Source organism: Salmo salar, chromosome 13, assembly GCF_965601325.2.
Source record: "Salmo salar chromosome 13, fSalSal1, whole genome shotgun sequence".
Lineage (NCBI taxonomy): Eukaryota > Metazoa > Chordata > Actinopteri > Salmoniformes > Salmonidae > Salmo > Salmo salar.
The window spans coordinates 96,172,557-96,200,255 of NC_138303.1; the positions used below are offsets into that span (position 1 = coordinate 96,172,557).

Below are 27,699 nucleotides of genomic sequence, written 5' to 3' on the forward strand. Positions count from 1 at the left end.
TGATGTTTGGTATACTCAGTGAATGTCATTGGGGACCAGGCAAGCTAAATATAACTATATTTGTCCCTCGTGTCAGTGTTTTCATAGAGGCACTCTGAAAATGGATCCATATCGTATGCATGATTATCATAAGAGATTTCACCTCAGTGTAACAGGGCTTGGGGTTACTGCAAACACTTCTCAGTACTAAGAATAGCTCTTTAGTTGTGTCTGCTCTTTGCCGTCCATTTTGACCCCACTGATCTCACTGCGTCCTCTCTCTGTTATCAGGAGCTGGAGGAGTTCTGGCCCTTCAACGCTCTCCTGACTGAGCTGACCCGCAGGCTGACCTACTGTGTCCAGGCCGAGCTCATCCCTCTCATGGAGGTAGCGGGAGTCATGGAGGTCAGACTTTAAAAAAATCTCTATTCATTTTATTGGCATTATACCATCCTCAAAATGGTGCCAATGTCCTACTTACCTGTCAACAAAAGGCCCCAAAAAACATATCCACATCTTAGGTATCCAGTTATGAGAGCAATTGTCCTAGCCAAGGTATTCAGGCATTGTTCCAGAAGTATTTTTGCATGCTGTAACCCTTTATCTGCTTTTGACAGGGAAGAGCCAAGCAGCAGTACAAAACTGGATATAAGACACTGGCTCATCTGGCCAACGCTGACCCAAACGTTCTTATGAAGACTTCGGCTTGTTTCTTGAAGAGGTTCTCCAATCAGATTGTTGCTTCTGCAAAAGTATGACTGTTGTCAAATGCTTAGCACACACACACACACAATTGTGCTGTTTACATCGTAAATCCATAAAGAATAAATAAAAAAATTGAATATCGTAGAAAATGGGATTGTGATGAGACGTGACGAGCATTTACTCTGTGATCGTTGTCCTTTTTGGTGGTCTTCCTTTGTTTCAGATGCTGCTGAATAAGAAAGCTGATGCACTTCAGGAGGAGGTGGATGACTTGTTAATGATGCCTCTTGATCTCCCTTCTTTGTAAACATGTTGCTGGGGTGGATTTATTTAGTAAACATTACTTTTATTTGGCCTGGTGTGTTAATATTGTTTGGTGTAACATATTGTTTATCGGAGTGCTATTAAAACATAGTGTGTATCTCTATTTTTTGTGATTAATGTGGAAGATTTCTTCAAAATAGAGTAATAATTCCATCACATAGAGATGAATAAGATGCTCATGTGAAACAGTGCATCAAAACCATGAAAGAATTCAAGCTCAGTGATCAATGATCACCAGTGATGGGATGGGAAATATTACATTCTATTACAGCATTGCCATAATTTATCGACAGGCTCCCACGTGCTTGACCCAAGATCAGTGAGTAGTCGGACATATAGGGAGTTCTTCTAGTGCTAGTTTTCATTGGAAATGAAGATAAAGGCTTTTTAACAAAAGCAATCACTTTTTCATGTGAACACAGAATCCTACTCATTACTCCACGTGCTTAACCTATGACACTGCCGTTGGCTAAAGTGGGGCACCACACCTGGGAAGCAGCTTGGTTCTAAAACGAATGCAACAGAGTTAACCCACTTCACCCGGGGCATTAATAGTGCTGCCTTATAGTAAAGTAGGCAGCCTACAGTGTATTGAAACCACCCCTACTTACTTGCAGGTTCCAATGATACGCACATGTAATTGCCTGAGACCAGACACATTTCATTGGCTCCCCAAGCTAAATTTCCTAGGCTTTGGCTTAGCAGGTTAATATGTTCTTCTGATTTACAAGACACCAGGTTCAAACCCTGTCTAAAATCAATGCACAGAGCGTGTGGCATGGCTAGGATGCGTCACTGCATGGTGGTGTTGTTTTTCTCTCCTGGTGTATGCCTCCAGTAATCAATATTTGCATACACTTTGAAAATGAAAAGAGAATGCTAAATAGGCCAGTTACCACTTTGCACTTTTGCATTCACCGTTTTCTGTTAACGCTGCAGTATGTAACTTTTTGGGCGACCTGACCAAATTCACATAGAAATGTGAGTTATAGATCTGTCATTCTCATTGAAAGCAAGTCTAAGAAGCGGTAGATATGTTCTATTAAGTTTGCAGACTACACAGCAGTAGTAGGCTTGATTACCAACAACGACGAGACAGCCTGCATGGAGGAGGTGAGGGCTCTGGGAGTCAGCAAAACAAAGGAGATGATCGTGGACTTCAGGAAATGGCAGAGGGAGCACCCCCCTATCCACATCGATGGGACAGCAGTGGAGAACGTGGAAAGTTAAGTTAATCGGCGTACACATCACTGACAAACTGAAATAGTCCACCCACACAGACAGTGTGGTGAAGAAGGAGCAACAGCGCCTTGTCAACCTCCGGAGGCTGAAAAAATGTGGCTTGTCAGCTAAAACCCTCACAAATTTCTACCGATGCACAATTGAGAGCATCCTCCCGGGCTGTATCACCACCTGGTATGGCAACTGCACCACCCACAACCGCAAGGCTCTCCAGAGGGTGGTGCGGTCTGCACAACGCATCACCGGGGGCAAACTACCTGCCCTCCAGAACACCTACAGCACCCGATGTCACAGGAAGGCCAAAAAGATCATCAGGACAACAACCACCCGAGCCACTGCCTGTTCACCCCGCTATCATCCAGAAGGCGAGGTCAGTACAGGTGCATCAAAGCGGAGACCAAGAGACTGAAAAACGGCTTCTATCTCAAGGCTATCAGACTGTTTAAATAGCCATCACTAGCTCAGAGAGGCTGCTGCCTATACACAGAGGCTTGAAATCGTTGGCCACTTTAATAAATGGAAATAGTGTTTACATATCTTGCATTACTCATCTCATATGGATATACTGCATTCTATACGTTTCTACTGTATCTTAGTCTATGCTGCTCTGACATTGCTTGTCCAAATATTTATATATTCTTAATTCCATTCCTTTACTTTAGATTTGTGTATATTGGGTATATGTTGTGAAATTGTTAGATGATATAGTTCACAGAGGTTTAGATGGTACAAGGATTCTCTACATTATACTTGCTTGTTTTGTCACAAACTGAACATTTGAATTTTTGCATACAGGAAATGGCGCAGTGATGTCTGTGTAGTGCACCGATAACAATTTGCCATTCATTTTCTGTTTACTATTCTAAAATAGAATTTTCAATGAGCCATTTTAGATTTTTATTTTAACATTGCAATTTCATTGTGGCATGAATCATGCGCACTGTTAAGAAAAACAAATGCATTTATCATTTTCACGTTCTTATTTAGCATTGCATTTTCAAACTGACACTGATCACCCTCCATAGACCAAGGTATTTTGTGAACCAGGAAACTCAGTTCACTCACACAATTGAGTCTGAGCATAACTGCATACGAATTTACTAATGACGATGATGGATTTACACATATCGACGCATTTATTGGGATAGTGAGGGAATATAGAAAGCATCAGTAGATTTGGGTTACAATTGTCTTATAGTGAATACACTACAATAATATTTGAACTGTCGGTCTAGCCTTATCATGTCAGACATATTAATCTTGGCATTTGTGATATCTATTCTATCTCATGGATATTATGTCGGAGCAAGTGTCAGGTCTGCGAGGGATGAGGTGAATTTTGAGTCTGTAAATCTGAATGTAGACCTTTCTCGAGTACTCAAGAGAGTGAACGAACGTTTTTTGTCTGTGGCCATAGATGCGAGTCTCGTCGCTGAAGAGAAGTTCATGTACCTTTTAACGTGAGTATTACTACTTTTAGCACAATTTACATGTATTTGTTTTATAAAACGATTGCCTTCAGTCAATTTTTTTTTTGAAACCAGCAGACTACCACTAGATTAGAATCAGTCAGGTTCTATACATATTTTCTCTCTGGAGAAACAAACAGTTCAGAGAGACGTCTGGCGTATTCATTACGCCTATAATGTTGTAAAATGTTTTTTAAACAGAAGCAAATGGAACGAAATGGGGAGAGACCTACCTGAATTTCCAACAGAAACTTGTTTTAGTTGCGAAACAACTGTTTGGACTAATGATTACACCCCAGGGGTGTATTCATTAGATTCTGTTGCAAAACGTTTCGCAACACACAAAACAGTTTACTCTAGGAACCACCAAACAGAACGAGCTGAATGTGCCCAAGAGAAACTGTAATATTCATATGTGTAAACATACTGAATTATAATTGGATGCATTTTACCGCCGTATCATACTGTGCTATGATTGGTTAAGTCCACCCAGATGGTTAGGTCATGGTCAGTTGATCATGTTTGGAGATAAGTGAACATGCCAGTTGTAGCTAGCTAATAAAGAGCTACGTTAAGAAATATCCTGTAGTACTACATTTTATTATTTTGTACAAAGCGTGCAAAACAAGACAAACTTTTGAAGTTCCCATTTGAAGTAAACGTTTTGCAACGGAGAACATTTTGCATTGAAATCTGACTAATGAATACACTCCAGCTCAACTTAATCTTCCAAAACTGCATACATTCTCAACTAAATCCACCAGGTCTCCAAAGCTGAGGACATTGGCTAAAGCTTTATCCCCAGCATTTCTAAGATTTGGAGGGACAAGACAAGATTTCATGACCTTCAACCCTGCATTTTTACATTCAAATGAGTATCACAAAAACTATGTTTTTGATGCAGGTAAATATGGCATACATTGTCACACATTTCAACTGCTTACTAGTCATATTACCACAGAGAGTCGTTTCATATATTTCACCAGCAGCTCTTGTGATGTGTGTGTGTGTGTGTGTGTGTGTGGTTTGATTGTGGTCACTCACATCCACAGCACAATTCCTGTTTTGCATTAATGACACTGAGAAGGAACAGTATGTTGATTCACACACAGTCAGCTTGAATGCACACAGTAGACCAGGCAGATCTCAAACAATATCATGCGTTTGAGGTAAATCTTAGGTCATCAGCTTCTGAGTGACTCATAGCCACTTGGTTTCTGATTCCTGCTTTCTATTCTACTGTCAGATGATCTCTGTGAAAGGCTGGAGCTGCCCCCAATACTGGAGGAGAGGCTGAAGCAGGAATGGGCTTTACAGGAAGTACTTCTCCAGAAAGAGGACTTGCAGAGGAAGTACCGGAGTGTAAAGTTCACAGGTACTGTATGAGCAATGGTTGTCATGCAGGCAGCATCAGTCTAGCTCACAATAGACTTGACTCTTGTTTAGCTAACCACCCATTTTCCCTTGAGCAAATAGTCTGAAAGAAGAAGAAAACAACATTTAAAATATGTTTTTTCCCTGACAGAGTATGCAGTGGATCTACTGTACTCTTTTACAAACTGTTCTGGATTAGATCTTATCTTTGGGCTCAACGAGCTGCTCAGGACCACTGGCAACTCCTGGGACAGCAGCAATGCCAGGACCCTCATACAGTACTGTGAATCCAAACAGTACAGCATGGCCTGGGAGCTGGGCAATGGTAACTATTGCAGTTTGGTTCATTGATTGAATTGACTAAACAATTAAATAAACTAAGCAAAAAAAGTAACGTCCTCTCACTGTTAACGGCGTTTTATTTTCAGCAAACTTAATGTGTAAATATTTGTATGAACATAAGATTCAACGACTGGGACATAAACTGAACAAGTTCCACAGACATGTGACTAACAGAAATTGATACATTTTTCCCTGAACAAAGGAGGTGGTCAAAATCAAAAGTAACACTCAGGATTGGTGTGGCCACCAGCTGCATTAAGTACTGCAGTGCATCTCCTCCTCATGGACTGCACCAGATTTGCCTGTACTTGCTGTGAGATGTTACCCCACTCTTCCACCAAGGCATCTGCAAGTTCACAGACATTTCTGGGGGGAATGGCCCTAGCCCTAATCTTCCGATCCAAAAGGTCCCAGAAGTACTCAATGGGATTAAGATCCGGGCTCTTCGCTGGCCATGGCAGGACACTGACATTCCTGTCTTGCAGGAAATCATGTGCAGAACGAGCAGTATGGCTGGTGGCATTGTCATGCTGGAGGGTCATGTCAGGATGAGCCTGCAGGAGGGTACCACATGAGGGAGGTGGATGTCTTCCCTGTAACGCACAGCGTTGAGATTGCCTGCAATGACAACAAGCTCAGTCCGACGATGCTGTGACACACCCTCCACCTCCAAATCAATCCCACTCCAGAGTAAAGGCCTCGGTGTAACGCTCATTCCTTCGATAAACGCAAATCCAACCATCACCCCTGGTGAGACAAAACCGTGACTCGTCAGTGAAGAGCACTTTTTGCCAGTCCTGTCTGGTCCAGCGACGGTGGGTTTGTACCCATAGGCGACATTGTTGCCAGTGATGTCTGGTGAGGACCTGCCTTACAACAGGCCTACAAGCCCTGAGTCCAGCCTCTCTCAGCCTATTGCGGACAGTCTGAGCACTGATGGTGGGATTGTGTGTTCCTGGTATAACTCTGGCAGTTGTTGCCATCCTGTACCTGTCCCACAGGTGTGATGTTCGGATGTACTAATCCTGGGCAGGTGTTGTTACACGTGGTCTGCCACTGCGAGGATGATCAGCTGTCCGTCCTGTCTACCTGTAGCGCTGTCTTAGGCGTCTCACAGTACGGACATTGCAATTTATTGCCCTGGCCACATCTGCAGTACTCATGCCTCCTTGCAGCATGCCTAAGGCACATTCACGCAGATAAGCAGGGACCCTGGGCATTTTTCTTTTGGGGTTTTTCAGAGTCAGTAGAAAGGCCTCTTTAGTGTCCTAAGTTTTCATAACTGTGACCTTAATTGCATACCGTCTGTAAGCTGTTAGTGTCGTTTATGGTTCATTGAACAAGCATGGGAAGCAGTGTTTAAACCCTTTACAATGAGGATCTGTGAAGTTATTTGGATTTTTACGAATTATCTTTGAAAGACAGGGTCCTGAATAAGGGACGTTTCTTTTTTTGCTGAGTTTGTCAGCTTCACACCAATGCAATGGCAACACATATTACAACTCCTCAAGGATAACATAAAAAAGTCTGACTTATGTCCATTCTGGTCCTCTAAAAATCCTGTCTCCATTCATATCAGAGCCCAACAGTTATGAGAAGAAGGCAGGGATCCGGGTGAACGGATACCAGCTGGGCCAAGACTTCATTCAACTCCGCAGGATTCTGCGGGAATCCAAACTTTACCATGACACTGGACTCTATGGACCAGACATTAGCCAACCCCGAGAGCACCGGAGAGACTTACTGGAGGGGTGAGAGTTTGTCCCTTTTATGTAGCCTATACATAAGGTAGCCCCAATATAGTCATATTTGACATGCTGGTGTACTAGCTAAAGCAATAGTATTGGAAGTCTCCTCGGTCAAAGTAAGAAACATATTTTCCCAAACATGAAAGAGTCGTTGCTAACTGGAAAACGACTAAGGCAAAGAAACTATGAATTATTATTAATTAAAAGGATATTCTACAATTGAATTACGACATGACGTGCATACTTGTCTATATTCATGGTTAAATATCACTGCCAATGCAGTAGGAGACTAATCCCTGAATAATAGGCCACTTGATTTAGACTGGTTTGTCCAGTTTATGGGCGTTTTCTGTCTTTTCACAGCCATATTATACAATATGGTCAGAGTTGTGTTACTGCTTCTCTCATTTTCCTCTGGCATGTTGATACCAAAGACTGTGGTTCAAACCTAAACTGTTAATAACACCAACTCATTAATCTCTCATCTCAACAGCACAAAGTAAATCAAACATTTCCAGTGTCTTTTCCCTATTGGGAAAACTCCTTTATTTTTTTACAAATGTATAGGACAAACTATCACCCCTCCAGTGTGTCTCCAGTGGTCTCAGGTCTGGTTAACGTTGGGTCATTAGATTATTCTCACACAACCACCAATCATGTGGGATTTTATTTATATATACACACAGTACCAGTCAAAAGTGTGGACACACCTACTCATTCCAAGGTTTTTCGTTATTTTTACTATTTTCTACATTATAGAATAATAGTGAAGACATCAAATCAATGTAATAACACATGGAATCATGTAGTAACCTAAGTGTTAAACAAATCAAAATATATTTTACATTTGAGATTCTTCAAAGTAGCCCCCCTTTGCCTTGATGACAGCTTTGCACACTCTTGGCATTCTCAACCAGTTTCATGAGGTAGTCACCTGGAATGCCTTTGTTAAAATTTAATTTTGTGGAATTTCTTTCCTTCTTAATGTGTTTGTGCCAATCAGTTTTGAGCACTTAGGGGGTCGTATACAGAAGATAGCCTTTTTTGGTAAAGATCAAGTCCATATTATGGAAAGAACAGCTCAAATAAGCAAAGAGAAACAACAGTCCATCATTACTTTAAGACATGAAGGTCAGTCAATCTGGACAATTTCAAGAACTTTGAAAGTTTCTTCAAGTGCAGTCGCAAAACCCATGAAGCGCTATGATGAAACTGGCTCTCATAAGGACCGCCACAGGAAAGGAAGACCCAGAGGTACCTCTGCTGCAGAGGACAAGTTCATTAGAGTTAACTGCACCTCAGATTGCAGCCCAAATAAATCCTTCAGAGTTCAAGTAACAGACCGATCTCAACATCAACTGTTCAGAGGAGAGTGCGTGAATCAGGCCTCAATGGTAAAATTGCTGCAAAGAAACCACAACTAAAGGACCCCAAGAAACACGAGTAATGATCATTAGACCGGTGGAAATATGTCCTTTGGTCTGATGACTCCAAATTTGATATTTTTGGTTCTAACCGCCGTGTCTTTGTGAGATAATGATGATCTCTGCATGTGTGGTTCCCACCGTGAAACATGGAGGAGGAGGTGTGATGGTGCTTTGCTGGTGACACTGTTTGTGATTTGTTTCTAATTCAAAGCATACTTAACCAGCATGGCTCCCACATCATTCTGCACCGATACACCATTCCACCTGGTTTGCGCTTAGTGGGACTATCATTTGTTTTTCAACAGGACAATGACCCAACACACCTCCAGGCTTTGTAAAGGCTGTTTGACCAAGAAGGAAAGTGATGGAGTGCTGCATCAGATGACCTGGCCTGCACAATCAACCGACCTCTACCCAATTGAGATGGTTTGGGATGAGTTGTACCGCAGAGCGAAGGAAAGCAGCCAACAAGTGCTCAGCATATTTGGGAACTCCTTCAAGACTGTTGGAAAAGCATTCCAGGTGACGCTGGTTGAGAGAATGCCAAGCGTGTGCAAAGCTGTCATCAAAGCAAAGGGTGGCTACTTTGAAGAATCTGAAATATTGTAACGACTGTTGTAAAGAGGGTACCAAAGCGCAGCGTGTTGATTTCTCATATTTATTATAACTCAATAAAACAGAAAATGATCAGCTCACACTTCTGTCAGGTACATAGACTAAACAGAATACAACTACCCACAAACACAGGTGGAAAAACCCCTACTTAAATATGATCTCCAATTAGAGACAATGAGGACCAGCTGCCTCTAACTGGAGATCCCAAAAAACAACATTGAAAACTATAACTAAACATAGAAAAACACAACACCCCCTGTCACGCCCTGACCAATTCTACCATAGAAAATACCATCTTACTATGGTCAGGACGTTACAGTACCCTCCCAAAGGTGCAGACTCCGAATGCTACTAATAAACAAAAACGAAAAAGGGAGGTTAGGGTGGGTAACTACAGTTTATGGCGGCTCTAGTGCAGTCCACATAACCTTATCCTGGAGGCCGGGTGCGCAGAGCAGGCACAGGGTATACTGGGCCGTGGAGGCGCACTGGAGGTCTGGAGCTTATGGCTGGTACAACCTGTCCTGGCTGGATAACCCCCGTAGCCCGGCAAGCGCGGGGTGTTGTAACAGGTCGCACAGGTTTGTGTTGGTGAACTGGGGGTACCTGGGCCGAAGAGACGCACCGGAGACCAGGAACACTGAGCAGGCACACTCCTTCCTGGCTGAATGCCAACTCTAGCACGGCAACTGTGGGAAGCTTGCACCGAGCGCACCGGGCTGTAGCTGCGCACTGGCGACACAATGCGCATCCCCGCATAACACGGTGCTTGCTCGATCACTCGCCCCCCACGGTAAGCACGGGGAGTTGGCTCAGGTCTCCAACCTGACTCTGCCAATCTACCCGTGTGCCCTGGGGGGGGGGCTGTCTCTCGCACTTTTACATTTACATTTTAGTCATTTAGCAGACGCTCTTATCCAGAGCGACTTACAGTAGTGAATGCATACATTTAATATATATATTATTTTTTTCTTCGTACTGGCCCCCCGTGGGAATCGAACCCACAACCCTGGCGTTGCAAACACCATGCTCTACCAACTGAGCCACAGGGAAGGCTCAGGGCTGTGAGTGCTGTGATTCGACACGTCATGAATTCTGTGATTATGACTGCTTTTGACAACCTTCTCCCAGCACAACTCTCTGCTGCGGTGAATTAGGAAGCAGAAATAACATACCGACAAGCAACATTTCAAACCTACACTTGCCTCGTGGTTGGTACAGCACCTCATAATAACGCCGCTCCGCTTTTGCTGCCTCAATCTCCCTTGGGCGGCAATACTCCCTGACTCCAGCCTGACACCAGGGTCCTTTTCCGTCCAGAATTTCTTCCCAGGTCCATTCCTTTCCATGATTTCTCATGATGATATTTATTATAACTCAAAATACTAAAGGAAAAAATAACAAACAGAAAACGATCAGCTCACAGTTCTGTGAGGTACATAGACTAAACAGAATACAACTAACCACAAACACAGGTGGAAAAAACCCCTACTTAAATATGATCTCCAATTAGAGACAATGAGGACCAGCTGCCTCTAATTGGAGATCATCACAAAAAACAACATAGAAATAGAAAACTAGAACTAAACATAGAAAAACACAAAACACCTCCTGTCACGCCCTGACCAACTCTACCATAGAAAATAACATCTTACTATGGTCAGGACGTGACAAATATAAAATATATTTTGATTTGTTTAACACTTTTTTGATTTTTACATGTTTCCATATGTGTTATTTCATAGTTTTTATGTCTTAACTATTATTCTACAATGTAGAAAATAGTAAAAAAAAAAAATAAGAAAAACCCTTGAATAACTAGGTGTGTTCAAACTTTTGACTGATATATCAAAATTGTCAGTTTCTCTGGTTTTACTATTTTATAGGTATTTGTTTGGGTAAAATTATTTTTTGTTTTGTTTTATTCTATAAACTACTGACAACATTTCTCCCAAATTCCAAATAAAAATATTGTCATTTAGAGCATTTATTTGCAGAAAATGACAACTGGTCAAAATAACAGCAATGCTCTAAATGACTATTTTTATTTGGTAGAAATGATGTCACTAGTTTATAGAATAAAACATAAATGTTCATTTTACCCCAACACATACCTATAAATAGTAAAACCAGAGAAACTGATACTTTTGCAGTGGTCTCAAGTTTTTCCAGAGCTGTATATAAAAAATATTGAACAATCATACCCTATTTACTTTTCATAGGTTCTTGGAAAGTGGGGCAGAAGCAATTGACGCATGCACCTGGCACCAGTAAGTTGAACTGTCTGTCCTCACCTGGCACACAGTGATGGATCAGATGTCACATGTTGCTGCTTTTCACTTTGACACAGACACTGAACAAACACAGGGTTAGTTTATTAGTGTGCGTGGAAGGTTGGGCACGTGGGGTTGTCACAAGGGGAAAGAGGAACTGTTTGTAAAGGCTTGCACTAACCAGACTTCACGAGTCTGTCAATGAGGGATGTACTTTTCAGTTGGAACATCATAGAATATGTAAAGGTTTATTTTCATTGTTTAATTCCAGACATTTTAATGATACATATACAGCACCAGTCAAAAGTTTGAACACACCTACTCATTCAAGGGTTTTTCTTTATTTTTACTATTTTCTACATTGTAGAATAATAGTGAAGACACCTAAACTATGAAATAACACATGGAATCATGTAGTAACCAAAAAAAATGTTAAACAAATAAAAATATATTTGAGATTCTTCAAAGTAGCCACCCTTTGCCTTGATGACAGCTTTGCACACTCTTGGCATTCTTTTAAACCAGCTTCACCTGGAATGCTGTTCCAACAGTCTTGATGGAGTTCCCACATATGCTGAGCACTCGTTGGCTGCTTTTCCTTCACTCTGCGGTCTAACTCATCCCAAACCTTCTCAATTGGGTTGAGGTCAGTTGATTGTGGAGGCCAGGTCATCTGATGCAGCACTCCATCACTCTCCTTCTTGGTCAAATAGCCCTTACACAGCCTGTAGGTGTGTTGTGTCATTGTCCTGTTGAAAAACAAATGATAGTCCCACTAAGCGAAAACCAGGTGGGATGGCGTACCGCTGCAGAATGCTGTAGGTGCCATGCTGATTAAGTGTGTCTTGAATTGAAAATAAATCACAGACCGTGTCACCAGCAAAACACCATCACCTCCATGCTTCACGGTGGGAACCACACATGCGGAGAACATCCGTTTACCGACACTGCGTCTCACAAAGACACGGCGGTTAGAACAAAAATTCTCAAATATGGACTCATCAGACCAAAGGACAGATTTCCACCGGTCTAATGTCCATTGCTCATGTTTCTTGGCCACAAAAAGTATCTTCTTCTTATTGGTGTCCTTTAGTAGTGGTTTCTTTGCAGCAATTCGACCACGAAGGCCTGAATAATGCAGTCTTCTCTGAGCAGTTGATGTAGAGATCTGTCTGTTACTTGAACTCTGAAGCATTTATTTAGGCTGCAATTTTTGAGTCTGTTAACTCTAATGAACTTTCCTGTGGCGGTCCTCATAAGAGCCAGTTTCATCATAGTGCTTGATGGTTTTTGCGACTGCACTTGAAGAAACGTTCAAAGTTCTTGAGATGTTCCGTATTGACTGACCTTCATGTCTTAAAGTAATGATGGACATATTCAATCAATCCTTATCCCAGTCTGCTGTTCCCACATGCTTCAAGAGGGCCACCATTGTTCCTGTTCCCAAGAAAGTGAAGGTAACTGAGCTAAATGACTATCGCTCCGTAGCACTCACTTCCGTCAACATGAAGTGCTTTGAGAGACTAGTCAAGGACCATATCACCTCCACCCTAGTCCCACTCCAATTTGCTTACCGCCCCAATAGGTCCACAGACGACGCAATCGCAATCACATTGCCCTAACCCATCTGGACAAGAGGAATACCTATGTAAGAATGCTGTTCATCGACTACAGCTCAGCATTTAACACCATAGTACCCTCCAAACTCGTCATTAAGCTGGGTCTCGACCCCGACCTGTGCTACTGGGTCCTGGACTTCCTGACGGGCCGCCCCCAGGTGGTGAGGGTAGGTAACATCTCCACCCCGCTGATACTCAACACTGGGGCCCCACAAGGGTGCGTTCTCAGCCCCCTCCTGTACTCTCTGTTCACCCATGACTGCGTGGCCATGCACGCCTCCAACTCAATCATCAAGTTTGCAGATGACACTACAGTGGTAGGCTTGATTACCAACAACGACGAGACGGCCTTCTGGGAGGAGGTGAGGGCCCTCAGGAGTGTGGTGTCAGGAAAATAACCTCACACTCAATGTCAACAAAAAACAGGAGATGATCGTGGACTTCAGGAAACAGCAGAGGGAGCAGCCCCCTATCCACATCGACGGGACAGTAGTGAAGATGGAAAGTTTTAAATTCCTCAGCGTACACATCATGGACAAACTGAAATGGTCCACCCACACAGACAGCGTGGTGAAGAAGGCGCAGCAGCGCCTTGTCAACCTCAGGAGGCTGAAGAAATTTGGCTTGTCACCAAAAACACTCAAACTTTTACAGATGCACAATCGAGAGCATCCTATCAGGCTGCATCACCGCCTGGTACGGCAACTGCTCCGCCCACAACCGTAAGGCTCTCCAGAGGGTAGTGAGGTCTGCACAACGCATCACCGGGGGCAAACTACCTGCCCTCCAGGACACCTACACCACCTGATGTCACAGGAAGGCCAAAAAAATCATCAAGGACACCAACCACCCGAGCCACTACCTGTTCACCCCGCTTCCATCCAGAAGGCGAGGTCAGTACAGGTGCATCAAAGCTGGGACTGAGAGACTGAAAAACAGCTTCTATCTCAAGGCCATCAGACTGTTAAACAGCCATCACTAACATTGAGTGGCTGCTGCCAACATACTGACTCATCTCTAGCCACTTTTAACAATGAAAAATGGATGTAATAGATGTATCACTAGCCACTTTAAACAATTTCACTTTACATAATGTTTACATACCCTACATTACTCATCTCATATGTATATACTGTACTCTATACCATCTACTGCATCTTGCCTATGCCGTTCGGCCATCGCTCATTCATATATTTTTATGTACATATTCTTATTCATTCCTTTACACGTGTGTGTGTGTGTGTGTGTGTGTGTGTGTGTGTGTGTGTGTGTGTATAAGGTAGTTGTGAAATTGTTAGGTTAGATACTACTGCATGGTCGGAACTAGAAGCACAAGCATTTCGCTACACTCGCATTAACATCTGCTATCCATGTGTATGTGACGAATAAAATTCGATTCGATTTTACTGTCGTTTCTCTTTGCTCTTTTGAACTGTTCTTGCCATAATATGGACTTGGTCTTTTACCAAATAGGGCTATCTTCAGTATACCACCCCTACCTTGTCACAACACAAAAGATTGGCTCAAACGCATTAAGAAGGAAATAAATTCCACAAAGTAAATGTCAACAAGGCACACATGTTCATTGAAATGCATTCCAGGTGACTACCTCATAAAGCTGGTTGAGAGAATACCAAGAGTGTGCAAAGCTGTCATCAAGGCAAAGGTTGGCTACTATGAAGAATCTCAAATATAAAATATATTTTTATTTAACATTTTTGTTTTTGGTTGCTACTTGATTCCATGTGTGTTATTTCATAGTTTTGATGTCTTCACTATTATTCTACAATGTAGAAAATATAACAAAAATAAAGAAAAACCCTTGAATGAGTAGGTGTGTCCAAATTTTGGACTGGTACTGAATGTTTCTGTCATGTCACTTTGATTTGAAGAACTGATCTTTAATCGACTACTCTGTATTTTTATTAGTTACTATGTCAACGGAAGACACACATCTTTAAACGATTTCCTAGATCCTGAGGTGCTAAACACTTTAGCCCTGAAAACACATGAAGTCATGGAGGTAATGGAAAAGATGTGGGAATACGTGTCTAATCATAGTATATAAGATATTTTTCATTTTATAGATGAGTGCCAGTGCACGGCAATTTCACAGGAAATAAAAATGTGTATGTTTTATATTTCAGTAAAGGCAATTAACTGGTTGTCCTGTGTTTTGTATCTTCAGACTGTTGATCTGGCATCCCCTGGGAAGAAGGTGTGGCTTGGAGAGACTAGTTCTGCCTATGGAGGCGGGGCTGAGGGGCTGTCTGACACATTTGTCGCTGGATTCATGTGAGTGTGTGTGTCTGTGAGGACAGAAAGATAGCCCCATTCAGAATCATACCCTGATACCATGTGAGCCGGAGTGATAATTTTAGTCTGACTGAGTCTGGATGTTGTAACAGGCAGCCTACTCATGCTGGCCGGATTCATGGCGCTCCACTGTGGGAAGAGAGACTATAGACAGCCTAGCTTTGCACGCTCAGTGCACTAGCAGCAGTTGAGTCAATTATGTTAGTCTACTCTCATGGAAGGCAATCTCTGCTATTTGGGAACGTGGATATCATTGAATTTACAGGTCACCTGTCAGCCTGCATCTCATGATCAATCTTTCAACCATGCCCTGTTCCAGGAAGACTTACAATAGTGGTCTCGCGTGCCAAATTATTTTAAAGGAATGTCACAAAAATGCGTGTCCAATGATGTATCCAACATTGACTTAATCCAGTGTGAGGGAAGTATTTTCTTACAAGGGATTACATCTAATGTAATTCTCATTGAGCCTGAATACGGTTGATTGTTTCTAGATCAGATGATATGTGGCTGCATCTCATTATTGTCCCCAAAAACTTTATTTTATCTTGAAACAGTACTGCAGGGGTAGGCAACCCTGTTCCTGGAATGCTGCAGGTACTGCAGGGTTTTGTTCCAACTAGGCACCACACCTGACCAACTGAGCTAATTGATCAGTTCAGTGATTCCCTAAATTCAACACACCTGGTCCTCCTGGTTGTTTAAATCAAAAACATGACGTGCCTGCGGCACTCCAGGACCAGGGTGGCCTACCCCTGCAGTACTGTATTTGTGGTGTAAAATAACTCTTTAATGATTACAGGTGGCTGGATAAACTGGGCCTTGGTGCAAAGCTTGGCTTAGATGTTGTAATCAGGCAGGTTTTGATTGGATCTGGGACTTACCACCTGGTAGATGATAACCTCAATCCACTTCCTGTAAGATAAATTCTTGTTTATTCTCCTCATGTCTTTTGAATTCCTGAAAAAAACGGCAATGATCCAATTAAGTATTTTTTAAAATGAAAAAAAGAGTGTCTATTCTAGGAATATTCAATTTCTTTATATATAGTAAATTCTCTGGTTTATATTTGTATCACTTTGGCAGGATTACTGGCTATCAGTTCTGTACAAGAGGCTTGTTGGACCAGAGGTGCTGAGTATAGAAGCCTTTTCCATTTTGGGAAAGACGAAAAGAGTACGGGTCTACCTACACTGCACTAACAAGAAAAGGTATTTCACAATCTAGCTGTATTAAAGATGGAATCTGCATTAGGCGAAACAGGTAAATCCACCTCAGGCAGCGTGGTAAAAAATATTGCAGCACATTCTGCTGTTCTATAACGCGTGCAATGTGACAAAGTGTTCGCTGTTTTCAGTAACTTCCTGGTTGTAGTGTCTCAAACGGACGTGGGAGTTTCACCAATTATGCATTCCAGCTTTAAGATGTGAGACAACTTGTGTTTGTGAGACAACCATCCAGCCTGTCCCTCAATTTTCTCTTCCTCTCTTCTCCAGTACAAGCTACAAAAGTGGAGCAGTCACATTGTTTGCTCTGAACCTGAGTAAGAGCCCTGTGAGGATCGCTGTGCCTGCCATGGTCTCTAACAGCACTGTAGAGGCCTTCGTTCTTCAGTCTGAACAGCCTGGCGAGGAGGGACTCTACTCGAAGTAGGCTACCATTTATCTTTATTCCCATCAATGGGGCCACTAACCTTAAGTTTGTTGCTTGAACCTTTTTGCTGTCTTTTTATTATTATTGCAATTTTTATTTTTATTGAACTTTTATTTAATTAGGCAAGTCAGTTATTTCTTATTTACAATGACGGCCCAACCCGGACAACGCTGGGCCAATTATGTGCAGCCCTATGGGACTCCCAATCACGGCCGGATGTGATACAGCCTGGAATTGAACCAGGGACTTTAGCAATGCCTCTTGCACTGAGATGCAGTGCCTTAGACCGCTGCGCCACTCGGGAACCCTGTACAAGGAAGTGTTACCTATTTCTGCTTTTGTCTTGCCTTGTAACATTGTCAGTGTAAACAATACCGTGCTAAAAAACTATAGAAAGGATGTGTGCTGTGATCTCCAGGTCTGTGAAACTCAACGGAGAGGTGTTGAAGATGGTGGATGACCGAACTCTTCCATCGCTCCAGGGAACTCCTCTTGCTGCAGGAGAACATCTCAGACTCCCTGGTTATTCCTTTGCCTTCTATCTCCTCAGCGAGGCCCAGGCACTGGCCTGCCGATGACCCCAACTGGAGAGGAGGACTTGGATGTATATTCACTGTCTTGACTAAGAAGGAAACACTTGACTATTACTCTAAACACAGCTGTATGTTTTTGCCGAAGAATGTTAACCAGGTGAATGTGGTGAAAGGATTCAATATATATATTTTTTAATAACTTTGTTTTCAGCTACAGGACCAGTCAAACGTTCCTTCAAGACTATTGAAAAAGCATTGCAGGTGAAGCTGGTTGAGAGAATGCCAAGAGTGTGCAAAGCTGTCATCAAGACAAAGTGTGGCTACTTTGAAGATTCTCAAATATAAAATATATTTTCATTTGTTTAACACTTTTTGTTGGGTTACAACATTAATCCGTATGAGTTATTTCATAGTTTTGATGTCTTCACTTTTATTCTACAATGTAGAAAATAGTAAATATAAAGAAAAACCCTTGAATGAGTAGGTGTGTCCAAACTTTTGACTGGTACTATATATATATATATACAGTTGAAGTCAGAAGTTTACATACACTTAGGTTAGAGTCATTAAAACTCGTTTTTCAACCACTCCTCAAATTTCTTGTTAACAAACTATAGTTTTGGCAAGTCGGTTCGGACATCTACTTTGTGCATGACACAAGTAATTTTTCCAACAATTGTTTACAGACAGATGATTTCACTTATAAATCACTGTATCACAATTCCAGTGGTTCAGAAGTTTACATACACTAAATTGACTGTGCCTTTAAACGGCTTGGAAAATTCCAGAAAATATGTCATGGCTTTAGAAGCTTCTGATAGACTAATTGACATAATTTGAGTCAATTGGAGTTGTACCTGTGGATGTATTTCAAGGCCTACCTTCAAACTCAGTGCATCTTTGCTTGACATCATGGGAAAATCAAAATAAATCAGCCAAGATCTCAGAAAAAAATTGGGAGCAATTTCCAAACACCTGAAGGTACCACGTTCATCTGTACAAACAATAGTATGCAAGTATAAACACCATGGGACCACGCAGCCGTCATACCGCTCAGGAAGGAGCCGCGTTCTGTCTCCTAGAGAGGAACGTACTTTGATGCAAAAAAGGCAAATCAATCCCAGATCAATAGCAAAGGACCTTGTGAAGATGCTGGAGTAAGAGGGTACAAAAGTATCTCTATCCACAGTAAAAACGAGTCCTATATCGACATAACCTGAAAGGCCGATCAGCAAGGAAGAAGCCACTGCTCCAAAACCGCCACAAAAAAGCCAGACTACAGTTTGCAACTGCACATGAGGACAAAGATTGTACTTTTTGGAGAAATGTCCTCTGGTCTGATGAAACAAAAATAGAACTGTTGGTCCATAATGACCTACGTTTTGTTTGGAGGAAAAAGGGGGAGGCTTGCAAGCCGAAGAACACTATCCCAACCGTGAAGCACGGGGGTGGCAGCATCATGTTGTGGGGGTGCTTTGCTGCAGGAGGGACTGGTGCACTTCACAAAATAGATGGCATTGAAGGAAGGAAAATGGTGTGGATATATTGAAGCAACATCTCAAGACATCAGTCAGGAAGTTAAAGTTTGGTTGCAAATGGGTCTTCAAAATGGACAATGACCCCAAGCATACTTCCAAAGTTGTGGCAAAATGGCTTAAGGACAACAAAGTTAAGGTATTGGAGTGGCCATCACAAAGCCCTGACCTCAATCCCATAGAAAAATTGTGGGCAGAACCCAAAAAGCATGTGCGAGCAAGGAGGCCTACAAACCTGACTCAGTCACACCAGCTCTGTCAGGAGGAATGGGCCAAAATTCACCCAACTTATTGTGGGAAGCTTGTGGAAGGCTACCTGAAACGTTTGACCCAAGTTAAACAATTTCAAGGCAATGCTACCAATTACTGATTGAGTGTATGTAAACTTCTGATCCACTGGGAATGTGATGAAATAAATAAAAGCTGAAATAAATCAAACTCTACTATTATTCTGACATTTCACATTCTTAAACTAAAGTGGTGATCCTAACTGACCTAAGACAGGGAATCTTTACTAGGATTAAATGTCAGGAATTGTGAAAACTGAGTTTAAATGTATGTAAACTTCCGACATCAACTGTATATATTATATATTCCATATATTCCAATGTTTTTTAGGCAATAATTAATGGACATTTATGTTTGATATTTGATGCCAAAACTCTGAGACTAAACACAACTTGTTTACATTCTGTTTACACTTAATAGTTGAATTGTGAAAATGCAGTAATGAATTCAAAGCGTGTCATTCTGTGACGTTTCATATTCTTTGTTTAATATTCTCTTAATACCATTATTTAACTTAATTTGAATCAGTGAGGGTCATTAATGCAGACTTTATACACAGAACAGTCAGTAGTACCACCAGCCCCTGTCTGACAACACTAACATGGACGTTGATATGACGCTGACAGATCCTTTACTCCTCCTGTTCCTCCTTGTGTGTGATGATGTAACAGGTATTTTATAGTCCATGTTTCCTGCTGGGTCGTGGTAGATGACTGGAACATCTATTTCACCTAAAAAGAATCGCAGACATTAAATATTAGGGGTATTCACATTACTTATTGTCAAACAATAAACAGAGGTTAGCACACAGCCTGTAAGTGTGGTACTGGGTTTATCTAGCCTGCTGTACACCTGACCTGCGGATGCTCCAAATTGTCCACAAAAGTAATCTTTATATCGTACACTTAAAAAGGTTTACAGTGTTAAAAGTTATCTGCCTCTTACCACCTCGGCTGTAAACTTGGCTGTTTGTGTCATCAGTATGCGCTTGTAGCAGTGGAGTTTCCTCAGAGAAGCAAGAGGAGGACCATCCTCAGTGAATTTTATAAAAATAGTAAAGCATTAAAGTTAACCTTTTCACATAAAACTCTACAAAATATATTCACGTCACCAAATAATTTATTAAAACACAGCGTTTTGCAATGAAGGTCTACAGTAGCCTCAACAGCACTCTGTAGGGTAGCACCATGGTGTAGACAGAGGACAGCTAGTTTCTGTCGTCCTCTGGTTACACTGACTTTAAAACCTAGGAGGCGCGTGGTTCTCACTCCCTCCCTTAATTATGACAACTTCCGGAGGATGTCCTCCAACCTATTGGAGCACTTGCAGCATGAACTGACATGTCCACCCAATCAAAGGATCAGAGAATGAATAAACAGATAGCTAGCACTGTAGTGCATAAAATGTGGCGATTAGTTTTATTTGTATTTTTTTATTTCACCTTTCTTTAACCAGGTAGGCCAGTTGAGAACAAGTTCTCATTTACAACTGCGACCTGGCCAAGATAAAGCAAAGCAGTGCGACACAAACAACAACACAGAGTTACACATGGAATAAACAAACGTACAGTCAATAACACAATAGAAATGTCTATATACAGTGTGTGCAAATGAGGTAAGATTAGGGAGGTAAGGCAATAAATAGGCCGTAGTGGCGAAGTAATTACAATTTAGCAATTAAACATTGGAGTGATAGATGTGCAGAAGATGAATGTGCAAGTAGAGACACGGGTGCAAAGGAGCAAAAAATAAATAAATAACAATATAGGGATGAGGTTGTTGGATGGGCTATTTACAGGTGGGCTATGTACAGGTGCAATGATCTGTAAGCTGCTCTGACAGCTGATGCTTAAAGTTAGTGAGGGAGATATGAGTCTCCAGCTTCAGTGATTTTTGCAATTAATTCTAGTCATTGGCAGCAGAGAACTGGAAGGAAAGGCGGCCATAGGAGGAATTGGCTTTGGGGGTGACCAGTGAAATATACCTGCTGGAGCGCGGGCTACGGGTGGGTGCTGCTATGGTGACCAGTGAGCTGAGATAAGGCGGGGCTTTACCTAGCAAAGACTTATAAATGACCTGGAGCCAGTGGGTTTGGCGACGAATATGAAGCGAGGGCCAGCCAACGAGAGCATACAGGTCGCAGTAGTGGGTAGTATATGGGGCTTTGGTGACAAAACAGATGGCACTGTGATAGACTGCATCCAATTTGCTGAGTAGAGTGTTGTAGGCTATTTTGTAAATGACATCACCGAAGTCAAGGTTCGGTAGGATAGTCAGTTTTACGAGGGAATGTTTGATAGCATGAGTGAAGGATGCTTTGTTGCGAAATAGGAAGATGATTCAAGATTTAATTTTGGATTGGAGATGCGTAATGTGAGTCTGGAAGGAGAGTTTACAGTCTAACCAGACACCTAGGTATTTGTAGGTGTCCACATATTCTAAGTCAGAACCATCCAGAGTAGTGATGCTAGACGGGCGGGCAGGGATCGGTTGAAGAGCATGCATTTAGTTTTACTTGCATTTAAAAGTAGTTGGAGGCCACAGAAGGAGAGTTGTATGGCATTGAAGCTCGTCTCGAGGTTAGTTAACACATTGTCCAAAGAAGGGCCAGAAGTATACAGAATAGTGTCGTCTGTGTAGAGGTGGATCAGAGAATCACCAGCAGCAAGAGCGACATCACTGATATATACAGAGAAAAGAGTCGGTCCGAGAATTGAACCCTGTGGCATCCCCGTAGAGACTGCCAGAGGTCCGGACAACAGGCCCTCCGATTTGACACATTGAACTCTATCTGAAAAGTAGTTGGTGAACCAGGCGAGGCAGTCATTTGAGAAGCCAAGGCTATTGAGTCTGCCGATAAGAATGTGGTGATTGACAGAGTCGAAAGCCTTGGCCAGATCGATGAAGACGGCTGCACAGTACTGTCTTTTATCGATGGTGGTTATGATATCGTTTAGGACTTTGAGCGTGGCTGAAGTGCACTCATGAACAGCTCGGAAACCAGATTGCATAGTGGAGAAGGTACGGTGGGATTCGAACTGGTTGGTGATCTGTTTATTAACTTGACTTTCGAAGATTTTAGAAAGGCAGGGCAGGATGGATAGTTGTCTCGAAGAGAGAAAAGACAATAGTTTAACAAATGAATTTATTCCAAAAATGAAGGAGTCAAGGTAAGCTTTTGGTTTTATTAATTTATTGCCATCGGGGCAATACTGCTAAACTGCTTGCTTCTGACTGTACACTGATTATAGCGGGTTTACTAACGCGTTAGTTATAGTAGCTACAGTGCCTTCGGAAAGTATTCAGGCCCCTTGACTTTTTCCACATTGTTATTTTACAGACTTATTCTGAACTTGATTAAATGTTTTTTGTCCCTCATAAATCTACACAAAATACCCCATAATGACAAAACAAAAACAGGTTTTTAGAAATGTTTGTCAGTTTATATATATATATATCCCAAAAAATTGATTACAGTTACATAAGTATTCAGACCCTTTAATCAGTACTTTGTTGAAGCACCTTTGGCAGCATTGAGTCCTCTTGGGTATGACTCTACATGCTTGGCACACCTGTATTTGGGGAGTTTCTCCCATTCTTTTCTGCAGATCCTCTCAAGCTCAGTCGGGTTGGATGGGGAGCGTTGCTGCACAGCTATTTTCAGGTCTCCAGAGATGTTTGATCGGGTTCAAGTCCGGGCTCTTGCTGGGCCACTCAAAGACTGTCACGTCCTGACCAGTAAAAGAGGTTGTTTGTTTTTGTAGTTTGGTCAGGGTGTGGCAGGGGGTGTTTGTTTAGAGTGTTTCGGGGTTTGTTGGGCTATGTTCTTGTTAGTTTATTTCTATGTTAGTTCTAGTATGTCTATTTCTATGTGGTGTTTATTGGGTTGACTTTCAATTGGAAGCAGCTGCTCCTCGTTGCTTCTAATTGAAGGTCCTATTTAAGAGGGGTATTTTTTCTATGGGATTTGTGGGTAGTTATTTCCTGTTTTGTGTTCATGCACCTGACGGGACTGTTTAGTGTCGTTTGTTGTTTTTGTATACGTGTTTCTTTGTGTTCCTTCTTTAATAAAATAAGAAGATGAGTTTACACGTTCCCGCTGCGTTTTGGTCCAATCCCTACGACACCCGTGACAAAGACATTCAGATACTTGTCCCAAAGCCACTCCTGTGTTGTCTTGGCTGTGAGCTTAGGGTTGTTCTCCTGCTGGAAGGTGAACCTTCGCTCCAGTCTGAGGTCCAAAGCGCTCTGGAGCATGTCTTCATCAAGGAGCTCTATGTCCTTTGCTCTGTTCATCTTTGCTTCGATCCTGACTAGTCTCCCAGTCCCTGCAGCTGAAAATATCCCCACCGCATGATGCTGCCACCACCATGCTACACCGCAGAGATGGTGCCAGGTTACCTCCAGACGTGATGCTTGGCATTCAGGCCAGAAATGTCAATCTTGGTTTCATCAGACCAGAGAACCTTGTTTCTCATGATCTTTCTCATGACTCTTATGGTGCCTTTGGCAAACTCCAAGCGGGCTGTCATTTGCCTTTCACTGAAGACTGGCTTCTGTCTGGCCAATCTACCATAAAGGCCTGATTGGTGGAGTGCTGCAGATATGGTTGTCCTTCTGGAAGTTTCTCCCAACTCCACAGATGAACTCTAGAGCTCTTTCAGAGTGACCATTGGGTTCTTGGCCTTGACACAATCCTGTCTCAGAACTCTACGGACAATTCTTTCGACCTCATGGCTTGGTTTTTGTTCTGACATGCACTGTCAACTGTGGGACCTTATATAGACAGGTGTGTGCCTTTCCAAATCATGTCCAATCAATTGAATTTACCACAGGTGGACTCCAAGTTGTAGAAATATCTCAAGGATGATCAATGGAAACAGGATGCACCTGAGCTCAATTTTGAGTCGAGTCTCATAGCAAAAGGTCTGAATACTTATGTAAATAAGGTATTTCTGTTAATTGAAATAAATTCCAGGTGACTACCTCATGAAGCTGGTTGAGAGAATGCCAAAAGTGTGCAAAGCTGTCATCAAGGCAAAGGGTGGCTATTTGAAGAATCTCAAATATAAAATATATTTTGATTTGTTTAACACCTTTTTGGTTATTACATGATTCCATATGTGTTATTTCATAGTTTTGATGTCTTCACTATTATTCTACAATGTAGAAATCAAATTAAATCAAAGTTTATTTGTCACGTGCGCTGAATACAACAGGTGTAGACCTTACAGTGAAATGCTTACTTACAGGCTCTAATCAATAGTGCAAAAAAGGTATTAGGTGAACAATAGGTAAGTAAAGAAATAAAAACAACAGTAAAAAGACAGTGAAAAAAAACAGTAGCGAGGGTATATACAGTAGCGAGGCTATGAAAGTAGCGAGGCTACATACAGACACTGGTTAGTTGGGCTGATTGAGGTAGCATGTATATCTAGATATGGTTAAAATGACTGCATATATGATGAACAGAGAGCAGCAGTAATGTAAAAGAGGGGGTGGTGGGTGGCGGGTCACAGTGCAGATAGCCCGGTTAGCCAATGTGCAGAAAATAGTATAAGTAAAGAAAAACCCTTGAATGAGTAGGTGTTCTAAAACTTTTGACCGGTAGTGTATGTGTCATTAAAATGTCTGTGATTGAAGAATGAAAATAAAACACATTTACATATTCTATGGTGTTCCGACTGAAAAGTACATCCCTCATTGACAGACTCGTGAAGTCTGGTTAGTGCAAGCCTTTACAAACAGTTCCTCTTTCCCCTTGTGACAAGCCCATGTGCCAAACATCCCAAGCACAATGGTAAACTAACCCTGTGTTTGTTCAGTGTCTGTGTGTCAAAGTCAAGCAGCAACACGTGACATCTGATCCATCACTGTATGCTAGGTAAGAAAAGAAAGTTCAACTTACTGGTGCCGGGTGCATGCATCAATCGCTTCTGCCCCACTCAAAGAACGTATGAAAAGTAAATAGGATATGATTGTTCAATATTGTGTGTGTATATATATATATATATATATATATATATATATAGCTTGTTGAGAGAATGCCAAGAGTGTGCGAAGCTGTAATCAAGGCAAAGGGTGGCTACTAGCGTCTCATCCCGTCAGCGGGATCAAAATCCAGCGAAAAATCATATCGCCAATTAGCATAATTTTTTTTAATATATATATATTTTTTTAAATTAATAATTTTTTGTTTTTGTTTTATAGATACACCTCTCCTGAATCGACCCACGTCGTCCGATTTCAAAAAGGTTTTACAGGAAAAGCAAATCATTAGATTATGTTAGATGAGTCCATCGTAAAAAGCAGCAACATAGCCAGGGGTTATTTGTCATTATAGTATGGTCAGGGCGTGGCAGGTGGTGTTTGTTTTGTGTGTTTTGGTGTTTTTGAGTTTTGTTCTATGTTTTCTATATCTATGGTTAAATTCTAGTTTTCTATTTCTATGTTGGTTTTTGGGCATGACCTCCAATTAGAGGCAGCTGGTTGTAGTTGTCTCTAATTGGAGGCCATATTTAGTTGATGTTGTTTCACTTGTGTTTTTTTGGGTGGTTATTTTCTGTATAGCCTGGATGCCTTATGGAACTGTTTTTCATCGTTTGTTTATTTTGTTTAAGTGTTTTCATCGAATAAATTAAGTATGAGCACTTTACCCGCTGCGCCTTGGTCCTATCCTTACGATGCCTATGACAAGGATGTGCTTTACTAGAGATAGCTTAGGAGTAGAACAATCCCTCATTGTCTCAAAATCATCCTTGCATCTGGGAAACTAAGCCAGGGTGGTGTTAAGACAACAACCCACGTGCAGATAACAACAGGATGAACCCAGAGTGGCGTATGATGCTCCTTGGTCTACATGAGGGGGGTTAAATCAACCATGACTGAGCATTGTTAGTATCAGCTATATATATAGTCCTTGTGTATAGGTTAGGTTACTCGGTCCAACACTCAAGGGCGGGGGGGTCGACCAGCCTCCTTATTGCAATAATTAATCGATATTAAATAAAGATGAAAACTCTCTAGGTAGATAGTGTGGTCTACAGCTTGTCGTGAGATACTCTACCTCAGGCGAGCAAAACCTCGAGACTTCCTTAGATATCGTGCACCAGCTGTTGTTTACATAAATGCATAGGTCCCCGTCCCGTGTCTTACCAGAGGCTGCTGTTCTGTCCTGCCGATAGAGTGTATAACCCGCCAGCTGTATGTTCTTAATGTCGTTGTTCAGCCATGACTCAGTGAAACATAAGATATTACAGTTTTTAATACCTCGTTGGTAGGATAAACGTGCTTTCAGTTTGTTCCATTTATTTTCCAGCGATTGAACTTTAGCTAGCAGGACGGAGGGCAAGGGCAGATTAGCCACTCGTCGCCTGATCCTCACAAGACACCCTGATCTCTTTCTGCAAAATCTCAGTTTCCTTCTCCAGCGAATAACGGGGATCTGGGTCTGGTCGTCGTCTGTATTATATCCCTTCCGTTCGACTCATTGAAGAAGAACTCTTTATCCAGTTTGAGGTGAGTAATCGCAGTTCTGATGTCCAGAAGCTCTTTTCGGTCGTAAGAGACTGTAGCAGCAACATTATGTACAAAACAAGTTACGAACAAAGAAAAAAATAAATAAATAGCCTGGTTGGTTAAGAGCAGATAAGACGGCAGCCTTCCCCTCTGGCGCCGTCACAATTTTGAAAATAAATAAATAAATAATAATAAATAAAGGAAAAAATACAAATAAAGGTGCGTGGCCAAGCAATCATAGGTGAGCAGAGAGTACAGGAGGGGCTGAGCATGCCCCCGTGATGAGGATCAGTGTGGTGGAGGTGTTGTTGCCTACCTTCACAACTTGGGGTCGGCCTGACAGGATGTCCAGGACACAGTTGCACAGGGCGGGGTTCAGACCCAGGGCCCTGAGCTTAGTGATGAGCTTGGAGTGCACTATGGTGTTGAAGGCTGAGCTGTAGTCGATGAACAGCATTTTTACATAGGTATTTCTCTTGTCCAGGTGGGATAGGGCAGTGCAATGGCTACCGCGCCCGTGGATCTCTTGGGTGTCAGGTAAGGTGGAGGTGATATGGTCCTTAACTAGCCTCTCAAAGCACTTCATGATTACAGCTACCGGGCGATAGTCATTTACTTTAGTTACCTTCTCTTTCCTGGATAGAGGAACAATTGTGTATATCTTGAAGCAAGTGGGGACAACAGACTGGGATATGGAGAGACTGAATGTTTACGGACATATTGGCAGGGTTACATATATC

General features: G+C 42.0%; 1 protein-coding gene across 2 annotated transcripts; it reads left to right on the forward strand.

Annotated features, from left to right (window-relative positions):
* The first annotated feature begins 3,274 nt into the window (after window positions 1-3,274).
* On the forward strand, window positions 3,275-20,253 carry LOC106568158 (heparanase). 2 transcript variants are annotated; one of them, XM_014138237.3, is made up of 12 exons: window positions 3,275-3,710; window positions 4,484-4,623; window positions 4,966-5,094; window positions 5,245-5,418; window positions 7,015-7,186; window positions 11,448-11,495; window positions 15,047-15,140; window positions 15,306-15,412; window positions 16,236-16,350; window positions 16,520-16,644; window positions 16,930-17,082; window positions 17,505-20,253. In XM_014138237.3, exons 1-12 carry the CDS (start codon window positions 3,493-3,495, stop codon window positions 17,662-17,664), a joined length of 1,635 nt encoding a protein of 544 aa, XP_013993712.1. In that variant the 5' UTR covers window positions 3,275-3,492; the 3' UTR covers window positions 17,665-20,253. The 2 variants fall into 2 exon arrangements, with proteins under 2 accessions (XP_013993712.1, XP_013993713.1); XM_014138238.3 differs by lacking the exon at window positions 11,448-11,495.
* The last annotated feature ends 7,446 nt before the right edge of the window (window positions 20,254-27,699 follow it).